General features: G+C 37.2%; 1 protein-coding gene across 1 annotated transcript; it reads right to left on the reverse strand.

Annotated features, from left to right (window-relative positions):
• Positions 1–279: 279 nt before the first annotated feature.
• Positions 280–26048, reverse strand: CAPRIN1 (cell cycle associated protein 1). Its single transcript, XM_009573676.1, has 19 exons — positions 26006–26048; positions 25565–25578; positions 25455–25517; positions 23455–23541; positions 20736–20974; positions 20539–20621; positions 18522–18659; positions 17175–17227; positions 17002–17088; positions 11783–11938; positions 10809–10917; positions 10275–10336; positions 8009–8119; positions 7320–7469; positions 6967–7117; positions 4836–5030; positions 3531–3631; positions 2596–2659; positions 280–1066 (listed from the first exon to the last, which is right to left on the reverse strand). The coding sequence occupies exons 1-19, from the start codon at positions 26046–26048 to the stop codon at positions 1002–1004; spliced, it is 1971 nt and encodes a 656-aa protein (XP_009571971.1). The 3' UTR covers positions 280–1001.
• Between the last annotated feature and the right edge of the window lie 95 nt (positions 26049–26143).

Consider the following 26143-nt stretch of genomic DNA (forward strand, 5'->3'; position numbering starts at 1 on the left):
CATGTGACCAAAAGTGTTATGATTATCCATTAGAGATATCCATCAGTACCGGCATCAGTTATTTAGGTGATAATACAGCAAGGTCAAGTATTAGTGACAGACAATGTGCAAGTTATAAGGAATGATAGAGAATACCAATCCTTACAAAAGTCATTGCTATCAAAGAAACTTAAAAGTGTTTCAGAGAGATATCTAAATACTTCACATCAAATATACAGTGGCCATCCAGATTATATCTCACATTTGTTGCAAAATTTTGTTGAAGTGCCAAATCAAAGCTTTTTTTTTTCCTTCTTTAAAAAAAAAAATTACACAATTACATTAGCAGTTATGCAAGCGATCTTAAATCCTTAGCCACAGTAAAGAGGGCCCTGGTGATGAGGAGTGCTGTAGCTAAGGGTGCTGCTTCTTTGTCAAAAACTGGCTATAAGCCTGTTTGTCTATTTAGGGAAATATGCATCACTACGCATCTGTAACTGTTCAGTGCTTCAATTTAATAAGAAAAAGCTGAAATGCAGTTGCTCTACCAAGCCACACTTCACCTTTTCCATCCTTTCATGGGAACATTAAGTTTTGTCAACTGCCACCACAGTAAATCTTTACGAATTTGCAGATTTTATCCAAATTTGTTACATCACTTTTAAATGTCAGAAGTGAGTCTTTGCTTTTTCCTGCCACTTCAGTTAACCATGGAGATTGGATCACCCTGAAAATTGCCTTTTTTGCTTTACTCTTAGCAAGGGTGAGGAATCTGAATCTCATGTGCAAGGCTCAAGATGATGCTTAGGACAGAACATGCAGAGTAAACGTTGTTTCGTTCCTTTCCATATCCAGGTAATATAAAGCTGGCAACTGTAGTCCTGTCATTATGGGTAATGAAAATAGTCCCTTTACAACAAACTTCCTGTAAGGGAGAACAAATAGATAATAACTCTTCTGGTAACATGTATAGTACACTGGCCAGTGTGTTTTTGGCGTTTAATATAATCCTGTGAATTTGTTTAATTCACTTGCTGAGCATTCATTTGAGGCATCCCTCTGTTTGGTCTTGGGGGCCCTCCACGACCTAGAAAACATATAAGAAAGGCACTTGAATTATGCATGAAGTTAGGTTATTTTAAAGAATTCCTAAAAGCTCTGGTCTGAACTGGGTAAGAATTCCCAGGTGTCTACCTAGACTATATAGGGTTCTAAAAGCTCCTTCAAATCAAAACTCAACAGCGTGTAACCTGTATTTACAGTTTTATCCCAATACTTTTTTTCCCAGAACTACAAAGTTGTAATGACTTCAGGTAAAAAAAAAAAAAAAAAATCCAGTCATGAAGTTATGAATGTAAGACTAAAAGTAAAAGTTTTGCATTAACTAAGGAATAATTGATTTACCATATTTTAAATATAAGTACTGTGAGCTAACTAACCATGTTTTAACTTCCATTCTTTTCTTCCCTCATTAAGAAAGAGACTGCCTGTAGCTCACACTCTCAGTATATGAAAATTGTAGGTCACTTGGGGAATTCCCCTCTCATGTTTGCCTGCATATCCCTGAAAACGAACCTCAAGACTTTTCTTCATTATAGTTGTGCTTCCTAAAATATGCTCCCAGTTTCACCACAGACTAGTACTATGTTGAACTTCAGGCCATCGTTCCACACTATAGCGCTTTCAGTACCAAGATAGTCAAGGACAGAACTCTTCAAACCAAACCACCACATGGAACTGTGGTTTCACAGACAGCGCAACGTACAGCTTCGAGCTGTCCTCACTGACAAAAGCGCTCTGGTGGTAACTCAAGATTCTCATGGAAGTGTCTGTATTGAGACAGAAGACAGTCTCATCACCAAAAATCTACTAAAAAAAGAACTGTGGAAATCGTGTTGAAAGTTCAACTACAGCCTCATTATATATGTGGGGTTTTTGGCTTTGTTTTCTCAGATGAACATGTGGCAAACACTCATATGAAGCTACAGGATGATGCACCTCCATAAGCTAAAAGCAACAATTCTATAGGATCAAGGAACAGCTGAGCATGGAGGGAAGTTTTGTATCCTTAGGTCAAAAGAGACCTCCACAACAGATGCAGTAGGACATCTTTTAGTGCAACAGAGTAACATACAATTCTGAAGGCTGACAGCCAGCTCAAGCCCGGTATCTGCTTTATAAACAAGTCTTACTTGCAAACTACTAACGCACCTAGTAAGCAGATCTCAAGTCATGATGTCACAAAAAAAAAAATCACTTTCCTACAGCTTTCATTAATAGAAGGCAACTAAATAGTTCTGCTACATTTAAAGTGTCAAAAGCAATTGTTGTTTTAACTTCTTTTCAAAGAATTCCTCATTCAATGGCCAATTAAACTTCCACCACAAGTTCAAAGGATCACAGTATAATTCAAGTCAGAAGGGACCTCAAAAGGTCCTCCAAGTCCTACCCCTGTTCAAAAGCAGGGTCAACTATGAGGTCAGAGGAAAATAAGCTTATTCTTCAATTGTGACTTGCTGAATAAGGAGTGAGATTGCTTTTTAAATCCAAAACTCCAGAAATTGGACCAAAAACTTCTATTCAGCCCAAATAAATTATCCACTACTCAGGAATTACCTCTAGGAGCTCCCCGAGGTCCACTTTGTCCAGAGCCACGTTTGAAGTTCTGTTGATATCCATCCTGAAGCAAAGAAGTGAAAAAAGTTTTGTTATGTTTCAGGAAATATAAGGAGCTATTAAAGCAATATGCACTGACAAAACACCTGACTTCAACATTTAGCATTTTATTAGCTTAAATTAATCTTAGAAAAATAAATTCTTACTCCTACTAGTATCTAGCCGGTATAACAAAACATAAAATGAGAAATTCTCCCTCCAGTTACAGGATATGTTGTTCAATTTAAATAAGAAATGTAAACAGATGTATTTAGTGTTCAAATTTTTCAAACTACACAGAGATCAAACTGATGAATTTGCTGAAGGATCCATCAACAAATGAAGCGATATTCTACAGGCAGGATCAAAATCTGTCATCTCATTTGCTTATAAATACTTGTTTGGGGATATGCAGGGTTAGACATTTTCCAGTCAGTCTAAGCTTTGAGCAAACTGAGCACACTTCTTTCAGAACAATGAAATTCTACACAAATTTCAGAGTAACGTATCAGCATGGCAGAGGACAGGCAATCCCAAACAAGTTTGAAAAGTTAATTTCAATGGATTTAAGTTCTTCTTTAAGTTTCTTTCCGACAAAGCTGTGAAAATAATGATATTTAAGAAAGAGTTCTTTAAAATTCACTCAACCTTGCTCTAGTTACTAGACTAATTCCTTTAGAGACCAATCATCCAAATAGAACACGTTTCCCAACTATAACCAGCCATTTAATATTCTGCTATTTCTAAATATCTGTTTAGTACCTGAAACTTTTGTCTTCATTAGCAATAAAAAAAGTCCTCGGAAAAGTTTTCACTAGTAGATTTGTTTGAGTGCTTTCATTGACAGATACTTTTTTCTTCTACTTCTAGACTGTCACAACATAATGGTAGCTTACCCGCTGGTAGTTTGAATAATCCCGAGGAGCATTAAATTGGGGCTGCGTGTAACCACTGTTTGGAGTGTTGGAAAAGGAAGGACGGTAGCCATCATATCCTCCTAAGGAACAGGGTACAAGTCTTTCACTTGGAAATTACAGTCTATTACTTCATGCTACCACATAAAGAAAAGCAGTAACAGCATTTTACCTAATGCTGAGGAAAAAACTCCCTTTAATAAGTACCGTTTACCTGAAAGTCAAGCAAATGTTTGCAACATCAGTGCTAATACTATTACAAAAAACAAGAATGAAGACCTAGTAAGAACTGGGAGGAGATGGCAATTCAATGCATTTCTCTAGTAATTTGAAGTTTGATTTACATAACATTCAATCCAGAGCTAAACATAATACTAGGATCTAAATGTAACAGCTGTGACCTGCAAGGCCACAACAACCAACTCAAGCAAGAAGTTGTTCCTGAGCCAAGACTCTCCTGAGTGCTGGGAACCATGTCCAAGGATGGCTCCAGAATCCAGATTAATTTTAAGCAGGCAAGAAGTGACAACTGCATTCCCTACTACAATCAGTTCTATTTTTATTATACAGGTTTCTCCTCTACTCTCCAACTACATGAGAGGAAGACAACATGGCAAAAGAACACAGTACTGTATCCATTAGTCTAATCCCGTAACACCTGACAAGGAAACTGTCTCTCTCCCCCATTCTAACATACACATCTTCGTAACATTGACAGCCACATATAATAATCTCCAGGAATCATGAAAGTTCTCTTATTTATCCAGAACTACCATATCATTCCTCTGCTCCTGTTAATTCCCTCAGAGTAATGACTTTTGGACTTTTTTGTTCTTGTATTTCTACATTATCCAGCCTATTCTCAATATGATGAAACGTGGAACTCTTTAAAATACACTGCTTCTACCATAACTGGAAACAAAGAACATTTTTGAAATACCAACTGGCATCTGAATTCCTCACTTGATGGTTGTGAAATTCTGTTGGGTATTTCCATGTTTGCATATACTTGCAGTAGATGCCTAATCAAACTAACACTAAGCCTTCAGCACAGAATGGAAAAAAATGCTTCTTTGTTTACATCCTAGTAGGAAGCCTAACCAAAAACCTAAAATTTCAGTTGCTTAAGATAGCTAAAGCAAACGGAATTTTTACTACAAGTTTAAATATCTTAGAGAGATACTACTACAGTATAAAAACAACAGTAGGTCAAGTAAAACACTTGGTATCTTGACACTTCCAGAAAGAAGTAAAAATCAAATGGGAGAGTTTAGTAAAGCTGTTTACCTCTAAATCCATTTGCCGGTCCCCTGTAACCATTCATTAAGCCACGAGCCCCACGTGATCCACCACGAGACACTCCTCGACTGTTATAATAAGGCTGACTGTTACGTGGAAATCCAGTATTCTGTTGGGGAGGTTGCTGGTGGTTACCCGCCACTTGATGAGTCTGGTCCGGGGAACCATGGTAAGTACCAACCACTATATTGGAAGTGTGGAGAAAAAATTAAGTATAAAAGTCTGCGTTTCTTTATTTATGTTCCCACATATACTCTCTTCAAACCCAACATTCAAAGCTTTGAAATACCATTGAACACATCTATAAATGCTCACCCATTCAAAGAAAAATAATCTGCAGAATTAAATATCAAGTTCACTAGTCAGATATACCACAATATTAAAACAACCCAGAAACGGTAGATTTGATTTAAGTCAGTGTCAAGAAGTCTCTCGTGTAAGTTCAGCAACAAGTATTCCTAATGCACATAGAATCTTCCTGTGCTATTTTAAAAATCAGCAACACACACTCTGGAAAAAAACAGTATGAGTAAGTCAACCCACTTCTGCAACCTCCTCCCCTCTGAACTGGCAGAGAGCCACTAAGAAATCTTTGCTTTCACTAATTTAATTCTCTCTGTTAGATGTAGCTGTGCTGACTAAGGTGAGATTGATGGGAACATTTTAACAGAGCTGCCGTTTTGACTGTACAGGCTGGGGGATCCTTTCTTTACACAGGATGTGTAAATCAAAAGGCAAGAGCAGGACGAATAGGGACTATCTGCATCTTTGAAGTAAGGTATGCCACAACCTCTTCACTTCACAGGAATCGTCAGGAATGAAGTGGATTACAAAAGCAATCCAAGGGCTATAGGCTCAGTAAGTGTAATATAAGATGGAATTCTGTATGTAAGAGCAAAACAGCCGTAAAATTTAGCCTGATACCAAATGCTGAAGCAAGATCAAGTGATAAAGCCCCTCTTGTATGCAGGAAAGGAAGACTTCTCCAGCATCCATCAGGGAGCACAACTTTATGTCTACTTCGCTCAGCCACAGAGCGCTATGGAACATTTGCGTAGATCCTCCCTTCTCCTCAACGTCCCATAGATTCTCGTGGAATGCATGAAGTGGTCATCCTTTTGAGTGTTTAATTAGTGTGCAGGTTTTGTTCTAAGGCCACTGCATTTTCTGTGTATCAACAGTTATATTTACTTAGCTGTTAAATTAAGTTAAGCATTTAATATTGCATGGCCCACCTTCAACACCAGCATTCCCCAGATTGTCTTTCTGCCTTGTGCTGCATATGGCTCAAAACTTGGTTCTCCCTCTTCTCATCCACCCACCCCAGCATCCCAGCTTGCAAGTAAGACAAAATTCAAGATCATAATCAGAGAAAAAGGATCAGGCTCTTTTTCCTCACTCCACCTCCAGTAGTTGTTAGCACTTCACCCTTGTCATCTCTGTCCTGTGTCCTTCACTCAAAACCCCTCTCTGCATCTGCAAATTTTCTCTCAGTGGAAAGTGAGGAGAGTGCTGGGAGAAGAATAGCTTTGTACACAGACTTTATTTTACTGTTTGTCTGGTTTTTTGACGTTGCTAACTTGGAAAGCATTTTGCCTGCTGTATTCACACCATGTCAAACTTAATTTATCAGAAGGTTCTAGACCTTTATGAACCTCACATCATCTGTGAGAAGCAGTCCATATTTGCTCTCATTTCTAGCTTGCTACTTCCTTTTTAAAATGTCATCTCAAATAGTACAACTTTTTCTTTTTTTTTAAAGCAAATTTAAGGATCATCCAACCTTAACATCAGTAGAGCAAGTACTCCGTTACACTGCTTTCATCTTTACAATAATCCTTAATCCTGTTCATGTTTTTTTTAAACCTATATAAAACTGAATCAATTGGCAAAATTCTTTTAACAGTTGGAGAGATATATACTGCAATTTCACCCCCTACTGGATATTCAAACCAAGACAGAATAACAAAAACCAGGTATTGTTCAGGGGAAAGCTTTACAAGACTCGGAACATTTGAGAATGTGTGACACGCTTTGCTACATCATCTAGGACTTCACAGCCTGATCATCTGCTCTACAGAAGCTATTGCCATTTTAGTTTTTACTAAAATAAGTTTACCTGTCTGGAGTTGTTCTTGCTGAAGATCTGATTGTTCTACTTGGTGAGGCTGATTGGAGAAACTCTGGTTGTAACTGGCCTGGTACTGATTTTGCTGCTTAAGGGTTTCTGGCTCATTAACAGGAGGAACAGGTGCATTCATGTTGAATACCTATAACATTAGAAAAATAGCTCTCTGGTCCAATTCGTTTTTTACAATTTCTCATTGCATCATGTAAAGAAGTATGCAAGCCTGAGGAATGTGAATAGCCAAAGACTATTTTATGTAATTACATGACTGATTCCAGTGTTTGTATAACACCACAAGGAATGACTACCAAAATAAAGGGATTAAATATTAGTTTACTACTTACCGTTTGCATGGATTGGAATGGAGCTGCATTAACATTGATTCCGCTGCTATGCAAAGGTTTGCTAGATCCAGCCTGGAACACCTGTGGCTGGGATGCAGTGGGAAGTGACGATGATGATGGGGTCTGGTCTGCATTCAGTGACATTGAAGCCTAGTAATTAAAACAAACAACATTTTAGCAGCTTTTGAATAATACAAAAAACTTAACTTCCCTTAAAAAAAAAAACTGACAATGCCTCAGGTTCACCTCAACAAATGAGTATTTTCTATTTCAGCTGAACAGTCTCATTCACAACAGCATAATGGGAGAGGAAAAACCTAGCAGTCTTCTCCCTCGTTAACTTGAAACACAACTAGAAAAAACTACAGGGGGAAATGAACAAGTTTCTGGGCTAACTGCTAGCCAATGTAAAAAAAAAAAAAATCACATTTCCTAAGCCAACAACACTGATGCTCATATGCTGATGTTGGCATGTTCTAACTAAACAGACAATCTATTAAGTTAAAAGTTTTACTATGAAGGACTTGCTGCTCACAGACAGGCTCAAAATTTTGAAATTAAACGCAACTGAAGCAGCCCTATCAATAGGTAACTAAAAATTAGAAAACTTTAGTTACAAAGAAACATAGACTAACGTTTGATCACACCTGCAAGCAGAGTCCTTCCCACCCCTGTGAAATCTGACTTGCCTGAATCTGGTCAATTGATTCTTTCTGTGGCCGTTGCTCTGTTGTGTGAGAAGGCTGATACATGGGTTGGGAGGCTGTATATCCCTCACTTGTAGAAGAAACCAAGGGAACCTGACAAAATAAACCCCAAAGCCCCCAAAAGTCAGCTGATGCTCACACACAGTTTTATAAAAAGTATCAGAGAACTCTGGGATGGATAGTACTCTCTAGTAAAAGTATGTATTCCAGCAAACCTTTACAACCATTAAAAATTAAGTACTTTTTAACAAGCAGAGGTTTAACCACCTCATCTTGACACATACTCTAACAGGCCTCACCACCCACTCCTCCACCAGATGGTATTCTGTGGATATTTCTGAATCAGCCGGACACGTATTCACTTTTACTTTCTCAATTCCTTATGCAACCCCAACTACTATTACAATAAAGCTGGGGAAAGCCAGACAGAGAGAGCGAGAAATACACAGAAGTTAAATGAGAAAACTCCAAGGTCATACAGAAATAGAGAAGTGCTGGTTTCCAATGGACTGAATTTGCACATTTTACAGCTTCTGCTCCCCTACAGAGAGTCCAGTGAAAAGTCTGGCCAACAAAGCAGAGGACTTTGCATTTAAGGCTATCGGGGACTTTAAGAGGCAACTGATAATGACTGATGGGTGTGTTCACATCACCTTGTTGAACATTCAAAAGGAAAGAGGTAAATTTAGCTACTGTTTGCAAGATCCCCAAGGGAATCATTGGCAGCACTTGGTTGAGATAAGGAAAATAACAAAAAAAATCCATTGGAGTAAGTCATAGACATCATTTAACAGTAAAACAAAAGCTAGTGCAGAGAGAACTCTCTGAGAAAAAAGTTATTCTACACCTACAAAACAACAAAACTGCTGAGAGTACTAGCACTTCAGCAAGTATGTACAGAGGAAACTCAAGATAAAAAACTACATTCTTTTTTCTATACAAATGAGTGACTTAAAACTTGCAGACCTTATCTGGACAAGATAAAGCAAGCAATTTATACTACCATCATTCAGATACACAATCTATCCAGATTTTTCTTTTGGTTTTCAAACACCTAGAGAGATCAGTTTTGTTAATTGAGACCAGCAGAGTCCTTCAAAGATGCCATACACGCTTAATACAAAACCAGGAAGTTCTTTAATCACTAGACAATTCAGTAAGAAACTTGGCGCATCTTAATCAAAAGGTGAATACATCATTTATACATTGCAGAAGCACTTTTAGGAGATCCTACTTAAAGAGGAATTTCAGGAAAGCTCAACTGAAAACAGCGTTCAAACTAATTCTGACTGCTCTACAATTCCAGTATTAAAATACTATCCAAGCAAGTAATTGGGACTCATCCTTAACAGAACAAGTCAAAACCAACACAGCCTATATAGTTAATCCATTAAATCTATTTGTGGTCTGACACCCACTTGAACAGATACAGACTGTCCTTTAACCAAGTTATTTTGGTTCTGGCATCTCTGTCGCAAATAAGCAAATAAAGGACAATTTGATTCTAGCTAAGTTAAAAATATTACTACACATGGTTTAACATGAAAGAGAACACTACTAGGCAAAGATTGACATCTCAAATTATTAGTCCATCTTGAAGAGAATGCACAGAGAAACCTCAAGTTAAATTGCTATATTACAACAGGACTACACAGAGCAGCATTCCAAACAAAGTCCTTCCTCTCAGTCACGAAAAACCACTTAAAATTCACCACTGTCACATGGGATACAGATTTTAAGTGATGGCAGCCTAACACACAGGCATGTGGAAGTCAGTTTGTGAAACGAAAATCACATCCACACACCAAATTTGAAGACTGAGGTGAGCTCCAGGGATTGAAAGAACTGGCAACTGCCGAGAAGTCCACATCAGGCCATTAGAAAGAGCAATGCAAACTGCAGCTGCTTCCGTGCTTGTGCCCTTCAGGTTAAGAGGCCTCTAATTCTAAATGCAGTTTCCTCAATAAAACTCATACTTCAACCTTGAACCTGACAGTTTTCCAAACAGGGTAATGCCTGATAAGACTCCATTCCAGAAAATATGCATGTTTGCATAGCATAAAAACTGTATATTGTGACACTTATAAATGACAATGCTGAGAAGATAATGGAGATAACAGATTTCCCAAAATCAGAACTTCAAATTTTCTTTGAGTTTTTCATATAGTTAGGAATTAAATCATATTATAACATAAATCAAGACTAAAATCAATTTAAAATCCAAAATACAATTTACTAAACATGTTACCTGTGTAGCTTCTGGTTGCACAGGAACTTGATTAGGCTGGGCAAGTCTTGATTCAGCATGAACTGAAGTAAAATAATTGCACTTATTACATAGTACAATCAAACCTTTTACATAATAGCATTACCATCTTATCTAGTTCAGTTATTTGAGAGCTCATCATCGTAAAGATGATTATGCCTTTGGCATGGCAAAGCTATACTCAAAACATCAATTACCATTTCCATGCAAAGCACGTTTTTTCCAGTTGTCCCAAATAATCCAGCAATTTCTGAATGGTTACGCAAAACTGTATTTTGTCCATTTAAAAAAGTTTAAAATGTTCCACACTTCCAAAATCCAGAAGCAAGTGAGAACTGGAAGTCTACAAATGGTATGCTTCAAAGGTACAATCATATTTCTGAGAAAAACACGCTTTAACAGTACTCTATTACTACTTGTGATTATTCCTTTACTATGTAGCAGTAACTGAAGCATTTCTAATAGATGACTTGCAGGCTTCCCCAATATTTATGTTTAGGATTTACCATTACAAACCTGGAGGGCAAACCATTTGTGGCATGTCCAAATTCTGTGCTGGATTCATGGGCTGTGCAGATACAATAGCAGGATCAAGGGTTTGGTTCTCAAACTCTAGCATAGAGTCCTGGGAAAAAAATAAAAATAGTAAAATCAAATCCAGTTTACTGTATTTTAAAAATATTAACATTCAGAATACAGAAATGACCAGGTCATAATAAAGGAAGCTTAGTCCATAGTTACACAATTGCTGGTTTTACCATACAGTTTAAATCAATTAAGATACTAAAAATTCCAAAATGTATTTATCACAATAAAAATTCAGTCCATGTATACAAATTAGAGCTTATCTCACAAAAAGATAACCGGAGGGAGATTTTAATAGCCAGACAGAATAGGCAGCAATCTATTCTTCATTCTTTATCCTAAATTAGCACTTTGTAGGAAGAAACAAGAAAAGGAACATAAGAAGTGTATGCCTCATTTTTTACCAAGGTGCCCACTCTGTTCTTTGTGGAGGAGGAGGAGAGGCTTTTTCTGATGTATTCTGTTATCTCCCAATGCATTTCTAGTTTTTCTAACTTTAGAGGTTAAAGGAGAGCCTTTGAGAAGCAACCCAAAAAGCATCCTTTTCATGTGTTGTAGAAGTTTTTCACAACACAAAATTTAGAACTAGCTTATAGAAGGGATATTTTACAGCTGGTCTCAAGCAGAATACACTATGGCACCCAGTGATGCACAACTTTCTGCCTTCTCTGCAGATTTAGTACAAACAAGGACTGAAAAGCTAAATAACATTCTAACTGTACTTCAACAGCAATAGAGGTTTGTGGGCTTTGATGAGATCTTGCCATACGGCACTATACTGTTTGCAAGACCATTGTATTTTTCAAATAAACTACAGCAGACTCTTTAAACATGACTAACAGCCAGAAAGTGCTATTTTGTTTCTTTGGTTCTAGCTTCACAGTACCATGGTGGGTTCATCATACCTGCATGAAGTTGTAAGGGCCCTGCATCTGCGCCATAAGGTCCTGTACTCGCTGTCTTCTAACAAGAGGATCTGCTGGAGCCACGGTAGTGAGCGTGTGAGGTTCAGGAACTGGAGGAGATGTAGCTTGTGTCTGTTGCTGCAGCGAATTCACAACCTAAAAAGAAACAAGCAACCAACTGAAATTTCAGCTTAAGATAACACACACAGAAATGACTCAGTAGTTCTTGAAATTTATGACTATTGCCTAATTCGTTATGGTCATAATTACTATAGTGTTCTTGAAGAAAAACACTACATCCTCCTACTGCCAATACCGGTGGCCAGCTACTGATCTGAGCACTTCACAAGATGAGAAAGTTTAGAGACTGCTCTATTTGCTTTCCATCTAGTCTATTCCCCATTAAGAGCAGCGCTAACAAAAAATTTGTTCGCTATTACGGGGATTTTTTTAGAGCAGGATTTGAGACAGCAATTTATCAACATTTGGAAATTTAAAGAAAGTCAGGGAAAAGTAAGTTTCAGAAATATGCACACATGGAGAACAATTCTTTTCTCACATGTTTTTGGCAAATGTAAATAGAGCCAGAACTTTTTGGTCTGTCTTAAGACTTCAAAATTTTAAATTTTCATAGCCACGTCTAGACCCAAGTTCTTAAGTATTATCCTAGCTAGCTGATTTATGGTCTCAGAGAGCAGCAGGCAGCATCGCGTGATGGGAAGATTGCAAGGCAGCACCGCGGGGGGACACCAGAACCAGAAGCACAACTTACAGCGGGCAAGAAAGCTCAGATTTACTAGACATATTCCAATATGGTGCACGTAAACAAAGGTACAACAAACAGCAACATGCTTTCAAATACCATCTTGTCAAAGACAGCAGAGCAAGCTGAACATGAGCATCTAAGAACAACCATCATCAAACAGCTTGAAAACAGATAGTTACAAGGACAGTAGCTGCACAAAGTAGCACTTTTGCATTCCTAACCAGTTTTGCTCTTTAGGCAACTCCCATAATACAGAAATGCCATTTTCAATTTGCATTCATGTCAACAACTGTCCTTTAAAAAGAAGATAGTTGTCAATAACTTGTCAATCTTCTCTATTCCCATGAGCTTTTTATTATTAATAATCTTCCAGATAAACAGGTAAGCCTTAAAACTTACAGTTGCACAGGATATAAGTTAGCATACATGCACCTGAAAGTTCAAAGTATTTATGTAAAATAGCTGGTTTCTTACTAAAATTGCAGAAGACAGATTTTTGTAGAGCAGCCAATACAAGGGACAAACCAGTTCTATTTTAGACCAGTTCTATAATCACTGTAATCTATAATCTGAACTTTAAGCTTGAACTCCCTCCATCCACCCTCAAAGCCTGTAAATTTTTTTTAAACTTCTCAAAGAAACCTACAGCATCTTCCAGTATGTCTACTCCTTGCTCAGATTTACATTGTTTGTATGTGACATTCTACACATGCAATTGCCTCACAAACTCCAATGACTCTTTCCTTGACCAAATCCCTAGCCATCTCTAACAGATAATTAAAAAATAAAATTAAAAAAAAAAAAAAACCAAAACCAAAAACCTCTAAACAAAACTAAAAAACAACCACAACCTACATTCCTCTTCAAGATTCCCTTCAGATGCAAATCTCCACTATTAGCCATCCAAAGAGAAGCAATGCGACAATTCCCATGGAAGTATACCCTAAGGCCCTCCACACTGGAAAACAAGCACAACTGCTCTGTTGTATTAACGGTCCCCAAACTTGAAATTACGGACTGTTCCCAAATTAAGAATTAAGCCCTGTGAGTGGAAAAAAAATTTTTAAAAAATATTATTTAGAGCACATATACAGACCTCTCTCATATTACAAAGCTTTAAAAATGCAAGTAAAGAAAAAAAGCAAGCCAGACGACTGGGTGAAACTCGAGAGGTACAACCAGCAGCTGCTCATCTCCTACATAATTATTATCAAAAATGTACTCAATTATTTGAGTACTATCGCTTAACTTACGAAGTCCAAGTCATTCATAACAATTCAGTATCTTCAAGAAAAAAGAAGTTGATGGAATAATCAAGAACACACAACAGGGACAAAATTTTATCAAACATTTTACTTTTTCACAAATAGTACAGATCGTGTTTTACATTTTACAAAAGACATTTTACATTGTCTTTTTCAAACCTCTTTTTTAATGTCAGAAGGAACTGTTTAGGGTCTATTTCTTTAGTCTTATTATCACTACCAGGTACTTTGACCTGTTGTAATTATAGTAGGATGAGCCTACTAAAAAAAAAATTTCAAGTTTTGCGTATTAAGTTGCCAATGGACAGGCTATAGTTCTAAAGTTAACAGCTTTCTAACAGTCTGCTGCATGAAAAAGGTACTGAGACTACTCAAATACAAGGATCGTTATTCAAAAATCAGATTGTTACCTGACCATACATCTCCATTCATCCTAAGGGGCACACCAGCAATGTGAAACTTTTCGTTTAGAAGAGCTGAACCTCTCTGCAGAATAGTACTTGACTGATCAAACTGCACGCTCACTTTCTGACACCCTGCCTCCTGACACCCTGCACCTTGACCTTCTCAGTAGGCAGAGCTGCCCAGACACAATCAGAGGGGAATGACAGCGTAGAGAAAGCCAGGGGGCAAAGGAGGAAAGAAGGAGAGGTAAAAACAAAGTTTAATGAGACCGCCAACCAACCAGAATGAACTTGTATTCTGGCAGTCACAGAAGAGAGTTTCCAATTCTACACAAAATACACACACATCCATCCAGCTGAAGTTCCATAATCTAAGACACAGAGAACTTTGTATACAAGCAGATTCAGGTACTTATCACAAAGGAAGCAGTTAAAAAAAAAAAATCAAACAAAAAACCCCACCAACACCAAACCGCACCCCCCCCCCCAAACCAAAACAACAACCAAAAAAAACCCCACTATTACCAATAAAGGACCTTCACCAAAATTAAAACATCATACAATCCAAATGCAAATACACTTTGAGAATTCACAAACAAATTCTTCAGTTTAAAACTTATGGAAGGCCCATACAGAAATGTCATTGTGAGACACCAACACTTCTCAAACTATAAATGTACCATACCACAGTAATCTCAAATGTATCACATCTACTTGAGGGTTACGGAAAAAGAGATGAGTCTGTGGTAACCTTCCTCTTCATAAACAATGATGGAAATCTGCATAAATGTTCCTTTCAGAATACTACCAGCTTCCAAAATTAACAGCTATCATTCATAGCTCTTAGTATACTAATGCCACAGCTACCTTGAGCTGAAGGGCACAAAGGCTCTATACAATGTGTATCATCATCTTCCCTAAGGACAATTCAGTTGCATTCCCTTGAGGAATGGGATTTTGGTGCCAGCAAGAACAGCAAGAGTCATTTCAAACATAGTTATTTTCAATCTCCCCCTTTTTGTGTTAAATCTGAGAAAATAAGGTTCTTAATTATGAAGACACAGACTTCAACTTTAATTTTTTCTGAATTGCTCATTTGTACATAGTCCAAGAAATGGCGACAGAAAGGAGAACTGAAGTATATATTCTTTGCATTTTTCTATGAAAACAAAGCTGATACAATCCAGATTTAGCTGACTAGTAAAGACGTGGAAAATTAGAAGTTTCTGAAATCAGTCTGATACAAAACTACAACCTGAATTATTTTACTGTACTAGTACAATTACTGCATATTATTGTTATTCCCATGAGGAAGCATCTGAGTTTTCAACTGTGCAATACAGAGTCTTACAGTTCAAGAGCAGAGGGAAGCACAACAGGCTTCAATCATAAGAACATTTCCTGTACTCTCACGCCTTCATCCACACTGCTTATTATTAAGAACCACAGAGAACCGAACCTCTAAGCTACTCTGGACGCTTGGTAGAAACACAGATGTAATTTGGGTATAATTCAAGATAGATTGAAGCCAACCAAGCATTACCTTTAAAATACTGTGTCTTGTAAGAATACCCCGATCAAGCATGACTTTAACGGGTGGTTTCAGAGAGTTTGTTTGGTTTTTTAAAGAGATTTCTTAAATCACATTCTTTCAGGTTTTTTAAGTAAGGGAATGGAACACTATGACAAGATACTACCAAAATCATTCACATACATGGCAGAGTTGTCTAGTTAGTTCTAGAAGTCTCACACCCATCCTAAGCATTATTAAATCTCTTCGTGGTCTTCAACACCGTAAGACATGAATTTCAGCCAGACCAAATGTAAAATCGGGCAGATTAGATAATCCGATCAAAATGGCTGCTCTTTTTCACCACTTGAAGAGATGATGAACACTTACTCCACTCCTACACTTAAAAGAGCCTGAAGACCCCAAGGAAGAGAGTCTAAAAAATTGACCATCTGCAGAAGGCTAAGATGGATCAAAATCTCCAGCACCTGAAAGATGCTGCTCATATCTGTTCTTAACAGATGGATACAACCCAAGTTCCAACATACCAAACATCTGAATGACTCCATCTGACTTGTCCTTTCCAGTACGCAAAGAACACAAATTCTAGTATAATAAAAGGGACTTGTTGTACACGTAGTTAAGTCTAGAGCCTAAATTACTAAATTGGGAATGTATCCCAATAGCAACGTACCACAAACATCACAAGTGAACAATCACTCAACTGCAAAGTAGTAGCAAGTTAAATACTTGAAGAACTATAGTTCTTGAAAGCAGGGATGTACATACAAGCATATTTTAACACCAAATTATGTGTGTATGCAATCTGGAGTAGATATTAGTTGAGATATTCATTTTCAGCTCCCTCTCCATGGAACTGCTCAATGAAACGCACAACTATGCCATGCTGTCAGCAGCTGTGTAGATAAACTTAACTTCTATATTTGCAGCAAAGTCCTCTTAAAAAAAGTAGCCTTCAAATAAATCTTTTAAGTCTTTTTAAGCCTAAGACTTTTAAGTCCCATTTCCCCAAGCAAGCCACTATTGAACAAAAGCAAGTTCTCCACAAGCTTAGCCAGACTGCAAAGTTTTTATTTTAGGTACTCCTGAGCTAAATACGTAATTGAAGAATGAGTAGTGAGTCCAAGCCTACTTAAAATATATGTATTTTTATATATATTGGGGGAGAAGCGGTGCAATACTAAAACCTCTCATGAATTGCGAGTCAGCGGAAACAGGGATTGCAATTTTACCTGCAGTACACAAGATCTTACCTCAACCGTTTCAACTGTCCACTCATCTACCTGTTCCTTCTCACTACTGCTGAACTGAGTCTCTGCCATGAATTGTCTGTTTACATACTAAAATAAAAATAAGAAAGGGTATGAAAGTAAAAGTAAGTGGCATTAAAGCTATACAAAATGACAATCTTTCCACTGAATAATACCTCAGTTGATTCAACTTCAGTTGGTTCAGTAAATTCTTCCGCTGGATCAGGTTCTGTAAGAAAAATATTACCACTTATGTGAAAAAAAAAAAAAGCCACACCAAAAACCATGTTACAGACCTAGAAGATACAAAGTTAGATGAAAAAATCTCCCCCAATAAAAGTGGAATTTTGAAGAAGTGTGATGCATTTTTGCAGTCGTAATTTATCAAAAGCATTGACTTTAAAGAAGTGTTCTAGACTATTACTACACAGTAATAACTTACGCATTACACAATTACACACAATTACATCACACAAATTACTACACAGTAATCTGCTGGGTTCAGAAACAAACCTAATGTTACAAGGTAGATAAAAAAGAAACTTGTGTCTCAGAGTGAAGAAAATAAAAACAACAGGACATTAACAGAGAATTAAGCAGTAACAAAGACTCTCAGAGTTTTGAATTAAAACAAAAAAATCACATTAATTCTTGCTATGAAGAGTTATGTTCAGTTACCCCAAATTTCAATTTTCTCTACAACATATTCAAAAGGGAAAAAAGGTCATGAATTTTTTTCTTCAAGCTTGGTACCATGTTCTCGAGTAAGTATGTAAGCAAACTCTCTGCTTTGAAAACTCTTGCGTTCTAACAAAAGATTAAACTGGTGGGAACCACTGAAAAATGGAAAAACCTCAGGCAACCACAACTCTAATCTTTGATCACTTTAACACTACAGACAAACAAAATTTTGTTTATAAATCATAGTAAGTAGTTTTACAGGAAAACAAAACAGGAAAGAGATGTTGGCAATAATTCTCATTTACATAAACCTACTTCTATAGAATTTCATTGTTAGCCTGGGTTCTTATTTCAGCAAGTGACATACTGGACAAAGAAATGCTGAAAGATGTGTTCAAAAACAAGTACCACTAAGTGATTTTGTTCCCTCATTCAGCTGATGCTCTACAGTTAGAATAGTAAGCCCTTCCTCGCACATGACAGAAGACATTTACCATGTGATCATTAGAAAGGATTACGGTCTCTCCAAAGAAGTAGCTGGCAAGAGTCAGCCTTACAGAACTCTTTTGGGACACAGCTCTGCTTTTCTTTCCTTACAGCTCAGAGCAGGGCTGAATGAATGGTTGACTGCTCCTATACATGTTGCCTGGCTTAGATGTATACCTGATTATCAAGGAATGACATTTCTATTCAAAACACTTAGTACACCTGAAGAATTCAGAGACAGGTGCTTTTTGCGCTTAAAACTGCATTTGCAATTTAACCATTCCGATGAATGCAAAGACACAAGACAGTACAACACAAACGAATACACTAGTCACAAGGGATCTTCATATTCTTACCAGCTTCTGCTACAGTGTCTTCTACTGCCGGTGCGGGTGCCGCCTCTTCTTCCTCACATAATCCATTCTGATGGTTATGGGTGCTGTCAAAGTAACTAGTTTGAAGAATACGTTCAACAATCTCCTTTAGCGCTTTATCTAGGAAAATGGAAGAAGTTAAAGATTAACAGTAACTCAATTGTAACCATCCTTTCCTTCCTTCCCGAAGATCCCACATAAATTTTATTACCCTTTTGTTGGGAAAATATTGCTGCCCCAAGCTAATCCAGACACTACTGTTACATAATTACTCCTGTCTTACTAGGTCATATTAAATAAATCACTAAATAATCAACTTCCGTTCAGAAAGATCTGAAGGGCAAGGAGAATCTTAAGAGTGTATGATACTCTTCAGAAGATTTGTGAAACACTTCAAAGTGAGGTCAAGTTTATGAATTTAATTACCATACTTTTATTCCTGTTATTTCAAAAAACCCTGGTTGCTTGGTTTTCAGTTTGGAAAGTTTCAGGAACTCACTGAAGTTTCAACTGTAACTGATTTTATTTGTAATTTCCCAATTAAAAAACCTTACTGTAAGTCAATTTCTTACAAAACAACTGTCAATACAAATTTCCACAGGTACCACCTTCATGAAGGTTCTTGCCCTGAGGTGAAGGGGCTCAGAACAGCCTTTGTAATCGAAACAAGCACAAGCTTGCACTCAGTGCCTCAGATGAATGCTGTGGTAAAACAAATCAGCCACATTGGCAAGGCAGCATTACTGACTGTCTAAGCCAACAAAAACCAAAACAGACTCAAATGGAAGAATCACAATGCACGTCTGGCAAGTGATGATCACTGTATGAATCAATACATACACAGAGAAGAGCACAGAAATATATTAACATTCATCCCTATAAGACAAAGCAAACCAGCAATGGCTGCCAATGACATCACTAAAAGCTCACCCTGAGATCCAGATATAATACCCAGCCCAACTTCATCCAGTAAGAGAACGACTAGGTCTCCAAGGAGCATACATAAGCTCTCTCCTGAAAACTAGCCCCTTACCTTCTCCTTCCTCCACCTCTTCTAGAAAGTATGTGGTACATATCTTTGGGCTCTCAAAGATCTAACATCACAACCATTTCACACTTGAGTTCTTGCAGAACAAATATTAATTAAGAAAATACTAACCTGGCACCTCCTCACAAAATTTCATTTCAGCAATATAAACAACAGAATGTCTTGTTTATTCCTCAGTAAAGCCAGTTAGATAACAATTGCAATACTATCATTTCACTTTCTATGAATGGAACACAAAAAACTCTTTCAACAGCTCAGTATTATTCTAATATAATAAGGATAATTGAACGTTTTTTAAAAAGGGAGAAAGTTATTAGCCATTTTACCTACAAAAAGGATACTATTCCCTAAAACTTTCCTATTGACTTCCAATTAAGAGACTTCAAAAATTCCCCATGATACAAGAACAGCACAACTGCCTAGCAGAGCCATTTTCTTAAGGTCTAATGTTAGAAGGTATGTATTTGTGAAAATTTACATCTCTGCAAGAAAGCAGTCCATCTGCATGATCATCCTCTGATTTACAGAGTTAATCAATCAAAATAGGGCAAAACCAGAATGCTTTTTGCAGGAGACAAGGGGGAGCAGAACATCACACTAAATAAGGCCATGCCAGTTTATATATTAGGTCACATTATTGACGAACCTCCTTGTTCATCCAGAAAACAAAGAATTGTTACTAAGCGCCACCAGCAGCAGAATACTGCTGAAATAGCAGAAACAGACTAAGCTTAAATACCGACTAATGCTGCATCAGTAAAAAAAAAAAAAAATACACCACACAGTAAGCTCAAGTTACTCTGTTACAGTCCAGCTAAGGTCTGAAAAAAAGTAGCTACTCTAAAAACTTGGGAAGATAATTAACTGCCAAAGTTCTCTTATACGAGACACTGTATTTTAGTTCAAGCACAAATTCAGTGCGTGATCTCTTAATGCAGAGACAATACTTACAGGTTGTTCCACAAACTGGTTTTTCCTTCCCTTCCAGTAAGTCCCACAGATGAACAGATGCTTGCTCGTACTGCTCATTCAACCTTAAAAAAATAATTAATGAGTTAATTTCTTACCACGGCTTTAAATTACCACAGTACAAATTTATCGTTAACTGACTGACAATTATAAAGAAAAGTACTTTACTGTAAGCCTACCTCATGTTCATGTCTCGTTCAGGGTAAACTAGCTTGTAAAACTCATCCAGCGTTGTCAGTTCCTCTTCTGTCAGTACTGGTACTCCATTTGATCCTTGTTTCAAGTCATTGCGCACTTCATCATCACCCAACTTGTCCAAAATAAACTGTAGCTCTAGTACAGTCTTTAAACGCTTCTGCTCAGCTTCTTCTCGCATCAGTTGTTCCCTGCGAGCTGTCTTTTTTATTGTTTTCTGGATCTGTTTAAAATGAAAAGGAATTTTAAATTGCTTAAACTTGGATTCTGTAGTGAATTCAGGGAAGAAAAATAGATTTGAAATGTCTTTGATTGAGAAGTAGAGATGGATGTTGGTGTTGAACTGCCACTTATCAATCTAACATTACAGCAGAATAACCTGTGAAACTTGAAGAATATCTTTTAAGCAGAGTCAAAACCCTGCAAATTAAGACATACTTTAAAATCAATGCCACAAACCTTGGACCATATTGGATCTTGATCATATTCTTCAAGTCTATACTTCATGACTTACAAGCAGTTCAGTCAAGTAACTGCAGTTACCACATCTAAGGCTTCAGACATGAATGTGTCATTTCAAACAAGCCCAGCTTGCTATTTCCTGCTTCCTTTATGAAACATTCTGTAAACACTAAGTGATTTTGATCTAGACCAAAGTGGCAAAAATGTACAAAATTAAGTACCTTCTAATAGGCACATTGTGGCTATTTACAACTTCTGGCTCCTGTAACTCAAGGAGGACTTACAGCAATTAGAAAAGGTGCAGAGAAGGGCAACTAAAATAATTAAGGGGGACAGAACAGTTGCCTTACAAGCAGAGCCTAAGTCTTGCATCCTTCAAGGGTGATCCAGATTTTTCATAAAGGCCACAAAGGCCAGCAGATAACATGAACAGAACGGTTATTCACCATATCCCATGATTGTAGGAGGCATTCATTGAAACCTATTAGGAGATCGGCTTAAAACAGATAAACAAAAGTACTCTTGTTTCTTACACACCATGAGAGAGAACTCATGGAATGTTTTGCCATGAAAGGCTGGGGAGACAGACAGTACCAGCAAATTCAAAAAGGATTTAAACAAATTCTTGGATATGAGGTCCACAGACAGACACTAGAGGGGACGGGAATGCATCCACTCTCTAACATTCTCAGTTTGAGGATCGCAGATGCCGTAAGGGAATGGGTGACAGATAATTATCAGCCTTGTACTCTGCATAGTACTTCTACATTTGGACCTGTCATAACACTGGTCTAAATGCATCACTGGTCTGAACCTACAGGACGTTTCTTCCATTCTTATTCTTAATCCAAGCATCAGCATCCAAAATTCAGCTTGCTCACTTTGTAACTATACAAAGCTTCAATCTTCTTTTTCAAAAAATGTAGCTCGTGACAGTAGCTTTCTCCCTCTGAAGCATCTAAACTTCTTTTTTAAAATCAAACACACATCTTAAAATCAACTGTATGAAAACTAATTCCAATCAGGAAAAATTGGAACCAAGTTTGAAAGCAGAGCACCAATTTATTACTCCTGGATTCACTCGCTTCTTTTGGCAGTCAGCTGACCAGGGAAAAAAACATTTCAGGACAAACTTGTCAAAAGAAGAAGTTCTTCATTACTAATATTCCATAAACAGCCATGGAACCCTGATGCAAGAAAAGCAAAGAAACGGCTTGGCTTAGTGGCCTATAAATTTACAACCACATCAAATGTAGAAAGAAGTTTATAACGTGAGGATGCTGATGCCCTTCAAATTATCACATAGTCTGTTCACAAACTAAATACACTCATTAGACCAGTCTGCTGCACTAACATCAACTACACAATGAATTCTACCAGTGATGCTCCTCTTTCCGTAACTCATTAACTCTAACGTACTACCGCATTTAGAATCTTCCAGTCCTGTAGAATGGGTTACGCTTTCAGTTTGCCCCAGAATTAATTCTTCCTTGCAATGATACTGCAGAGGTCTAAAGTGTGTCTTTTTGTTTGCAGCTCTTGGCACAAAGAAATAAAGCAAAGCTGTTCATGTAACTGGAATTGTCTGTTAGAGTTTCAGAACTTATTCTTGATTACACTGTTATTTTACATCCTTGATAGAACACCAACCTAAAAGATTACCTGTTTTACTAGTATTCAGTTAATTTATCCTTTATGAAAATATTAATCTTGACCCATACTGCAGTTTCAGACTGTACTTGCAATTAACAAGACCACAAGAATCTTGAAAAAGGAACTGCAATGCTTTCAGCTGCTGAGACTTGATATCCTATGGTAATACAAAGAAATGAAAACCCTCAGCCACTTGCCAAAGAGAGAAGCAGGTCTGTAACATCTGTTTTCTTTTGAGAAAATGTTACTATTGGCAGTAAGTGTCTGTCTATAACGTTGCATGACAGGCCTCTTTCGCAATCACACTGTTTTCAACAGTTACGTTTTGTCAGAAAATTACATTATTTTTGTTCCCACACATTTATGTAGTCCATCAGAAAAATCTTTTAGGAATAGTCTTCAGAAAACCTGACACAAACTAGCACACAGAGTAAAAGAAAATAGCCAAACATAGAAGAAATCATGAGCATTTCATCTCTGTAAGTAGAGGTTACTACTGCATCTAGTATTAGTGAGAGAGAGATTAAAGCCTAAGTGTTTTGGTATTGCAGCTGATAGCCCACATTGCACCACTTGCTCTTTACTTACGTCTTGGCTCAGAGCCATAAAACTCCTCTGCAGTTCTTTAGCAAATTCCAGATTATTTGTCACTTCCTGGTATTTTGACACTGCATCCTTAAAAAAAAAGAAACAAAACAACGCAAAGTAAACGATCACGAGTAGAACAAAATACATACTTCCAACAAACAAATTCCCACATTTTTAGTTCCTAAGTGAGACACAGCATCCCTGATCGGGACTGCAACAATGTTAAGTCAAATTTTGATTTTCACTGGCCAAAATATTGAAAAGACTTGTGTATGTCTTTAGGGCCTCTAGTTTCTGAGATAAATATGCTAAAGTATATGTCGCATGCATGACATACTAGTTTAATGTTTGGTTTTAGCCAGTTTCTGACAAAAACTAACTGGCAGGCTGGGAGGAATGGGGGAGAAGAGTAATCTGGCAACTCAAAACTGCTGAAGAGATAGAGGTTTGAGAACTAATGCATTGTTATCTTGAGTCAGAGCCAAAATCACGCTATACAGAGCATAACATTCCCTTCTCCAGAAATCTTTATTATTTGCTTTTTTCTTAAACCTAATATTCTGATTTGCACCAAAGCAATCTAAACTCCTTAACCCACTTCGCAATGCTGAGAAATTACAGAGAATCAAATCAGGGAAAAAACCAAATGGCTGAGACATTTACACTCCTGCTATGACAAAATTAATAATGGCTATGTTCTTGGTTAAGAACAATTGAGCCAAAGAAAAGGTAAGGTCCTACTTCCTTTGAAAAACAAGGAACATGAACTGTATTTGCTTTTTTTTCCTTAAGGATTTCCATTTGTAATACAGCTAAGAAACTTAAACATATACACATATTACACATATACCTCAGATGATTTACAAAATTCATCAGTCTTAGCTGATTTGCAGAAGCAGAAGACAGAAGGGAATATAACAAATACTTCCAGCATTTCTCCAACCAAAAAAGATTTTATCTGTATCAAGTGTGGTAGTCAGGCTTGATCTTCATAAAACTCAATCACGAGCTTCCCTCCTCAGTATGATATTTCAATTATCTTCCCTGCTCATCACACAGAAAACTTCTCATGGTTTATTTTTACAACATGCCATTAAAAAATAAAAATACACAAATCGGTGATATTTCAGTTTTCAGTTAGCACAGAATCACCAAAGCAAAGCCCAGACAGATGAAGAGATCACATGGATCAAGGGAAGCAGCTAATTCTTGTAATTGTGAACAGCTGCAATAGTTGCAGGGTGCATTTTTTTTTTCCCCCCTCACTCTTTTCAATGTTAAAAATCATCAATAAAATATTGTTGATTACTGAGCAGCTGGTAATCTCTTTAAGTATCAATATGCATGCTTGCATTATACAACTTAATTTAATTTGATACTTGTTTCATATTTATTACAACTGGAAAACTGCTGTTGAGTCAAGCTCTACAATAACCTAAATTAAGAACCAGCCCCAGCAAGGAGAGAAGCAGCATACGTCCAGTAAGTCCAGTTTATCCAGAGCGTCACATGTGCTGCCCTGATAGCTGTGATATACACATGGACGTAGCTTATTTTCAGAGCCCTTCAGAACTTGGTCTGAGCTACATCTCTAACTGGACTGCACAATATTTACAAGCTACCACCAAGTGACTAAGCTTGTCACTGGGCACATTTTCTGCAAAGAAAAGGATGATGTCCAGAGAACCTCAAAGGTATCATTTAGCTCTTTCAACAGTCCTAGGTTACAACATAGGCCAATTTTCACCACAGCTTATTTACAACCTAACCTCAACAAGCATAAAGCATTACGACACATTCCTCTAACTATTCTTTCAGTTTCTGATTAACAGAAAAATTGAGATGTTCTAGGCAATAAAAAAACTGAGGCCAAGTCAGAGCTCAGACAAATCTAGCTTTTAACAACGGAAAAGGGAAAGTGAAACTAATCCCCTCCTTCCCCACCAAGATCACAAAACAATTTAACAGAGATCTGGTTAGTGTATTCATTTTTTTTTTACCAGTTGATCTTGATTCAGACGTTCTCCCTTGTTCATTCGTTCCTGGTAATCATCAAGTTTGCTCTGAAAAGAAAGAAAAATGCTATTATGAGGAGCCAAAATCAGGTTACTGCTTTTTTTTCTACTTCTGCTAACAAAATTAGGTACTGTAATATTACAGTAAACACCGACTGTAACACTTTACACAAGCATGCAACTGTCATGTAGGAACAGTACCTGAGAAAACTTGTCTTCTGGGTTAAAAAAAAGTAAATCCTTCCCCAAGTTACAAATATTTTAACATTATTTGGCTATCACAATATATCTTCACGACTAGTCTTAATTTCTGAGGAAATACACATTCCTCCTAACGGGGAGAGCACTCTCAATGGATACTTCCTTCAGTCCAAACAACAGAGAGCTAAACTCAGTTCTGAGTCAGAGCTTATCACCACTGTATCACTACAATACCAAAAACATGCTTGCAAAAAACCACTGTCAATGCTTTTAAGATTCAGAACTGTAATTCTTTGTACTTGCATCAGTTAAGATAGTTTTAAAGAATTTAAAACGGTTTCTAATCCTTTGTCCAAGAACGCCCACCAACACAATCATATTAATAGCTCCAAAATATTTTTGCTCACGAGCATTAAGATTTCTTTTTCACGGGGAGGAACTGAAAAACGAATCATTAGGTTAATATTCAGCAG

The sequence above is a fragment of the Fulmarus glacialis genome, unplaced genomic scaffold (assembly GCF_000690835.1).
Source record: "Fulmarus glacialis isolate BGI_N327 unplaced genomic scaffold, ASM69083v1 scaffold47492, whole genome shotgun sequence".
Lineage (NCBI taxonomy): Eukaryota > Metazoa > Chordata > Aves > Procellariiformes > Procellariidae > Fulmarus > Fulmarus glacialis.

What these genes read in the sequence shown, in the direction of transcription:
- CAPRIN1 (XM_009573676.1), bottom strand. Translation starts at nt 26,048, where the DNA reads ATGATTGTGTTGGTGGGCGTTCTTGGACAAAGGATTAGAAACC. An exon ending in GAACGAGACATGAACATGAG is followed by an intron (nt 20,622 to 20,735) that starts GTAGGCTTACAG and finishes TATTTTTTTAAG; the next exon opens with GTTGAATGAGCAGTACGAGC. An exon ending in ACCTCGGGGAGCTCCTAGAG is followed by an intron (nt 1,067 to 2,595) that starts GTAATTCCTGAG and finishes TATGTTTTCTAG; the next exon opens with GTCGTGGAGGGCCCCCAAGA.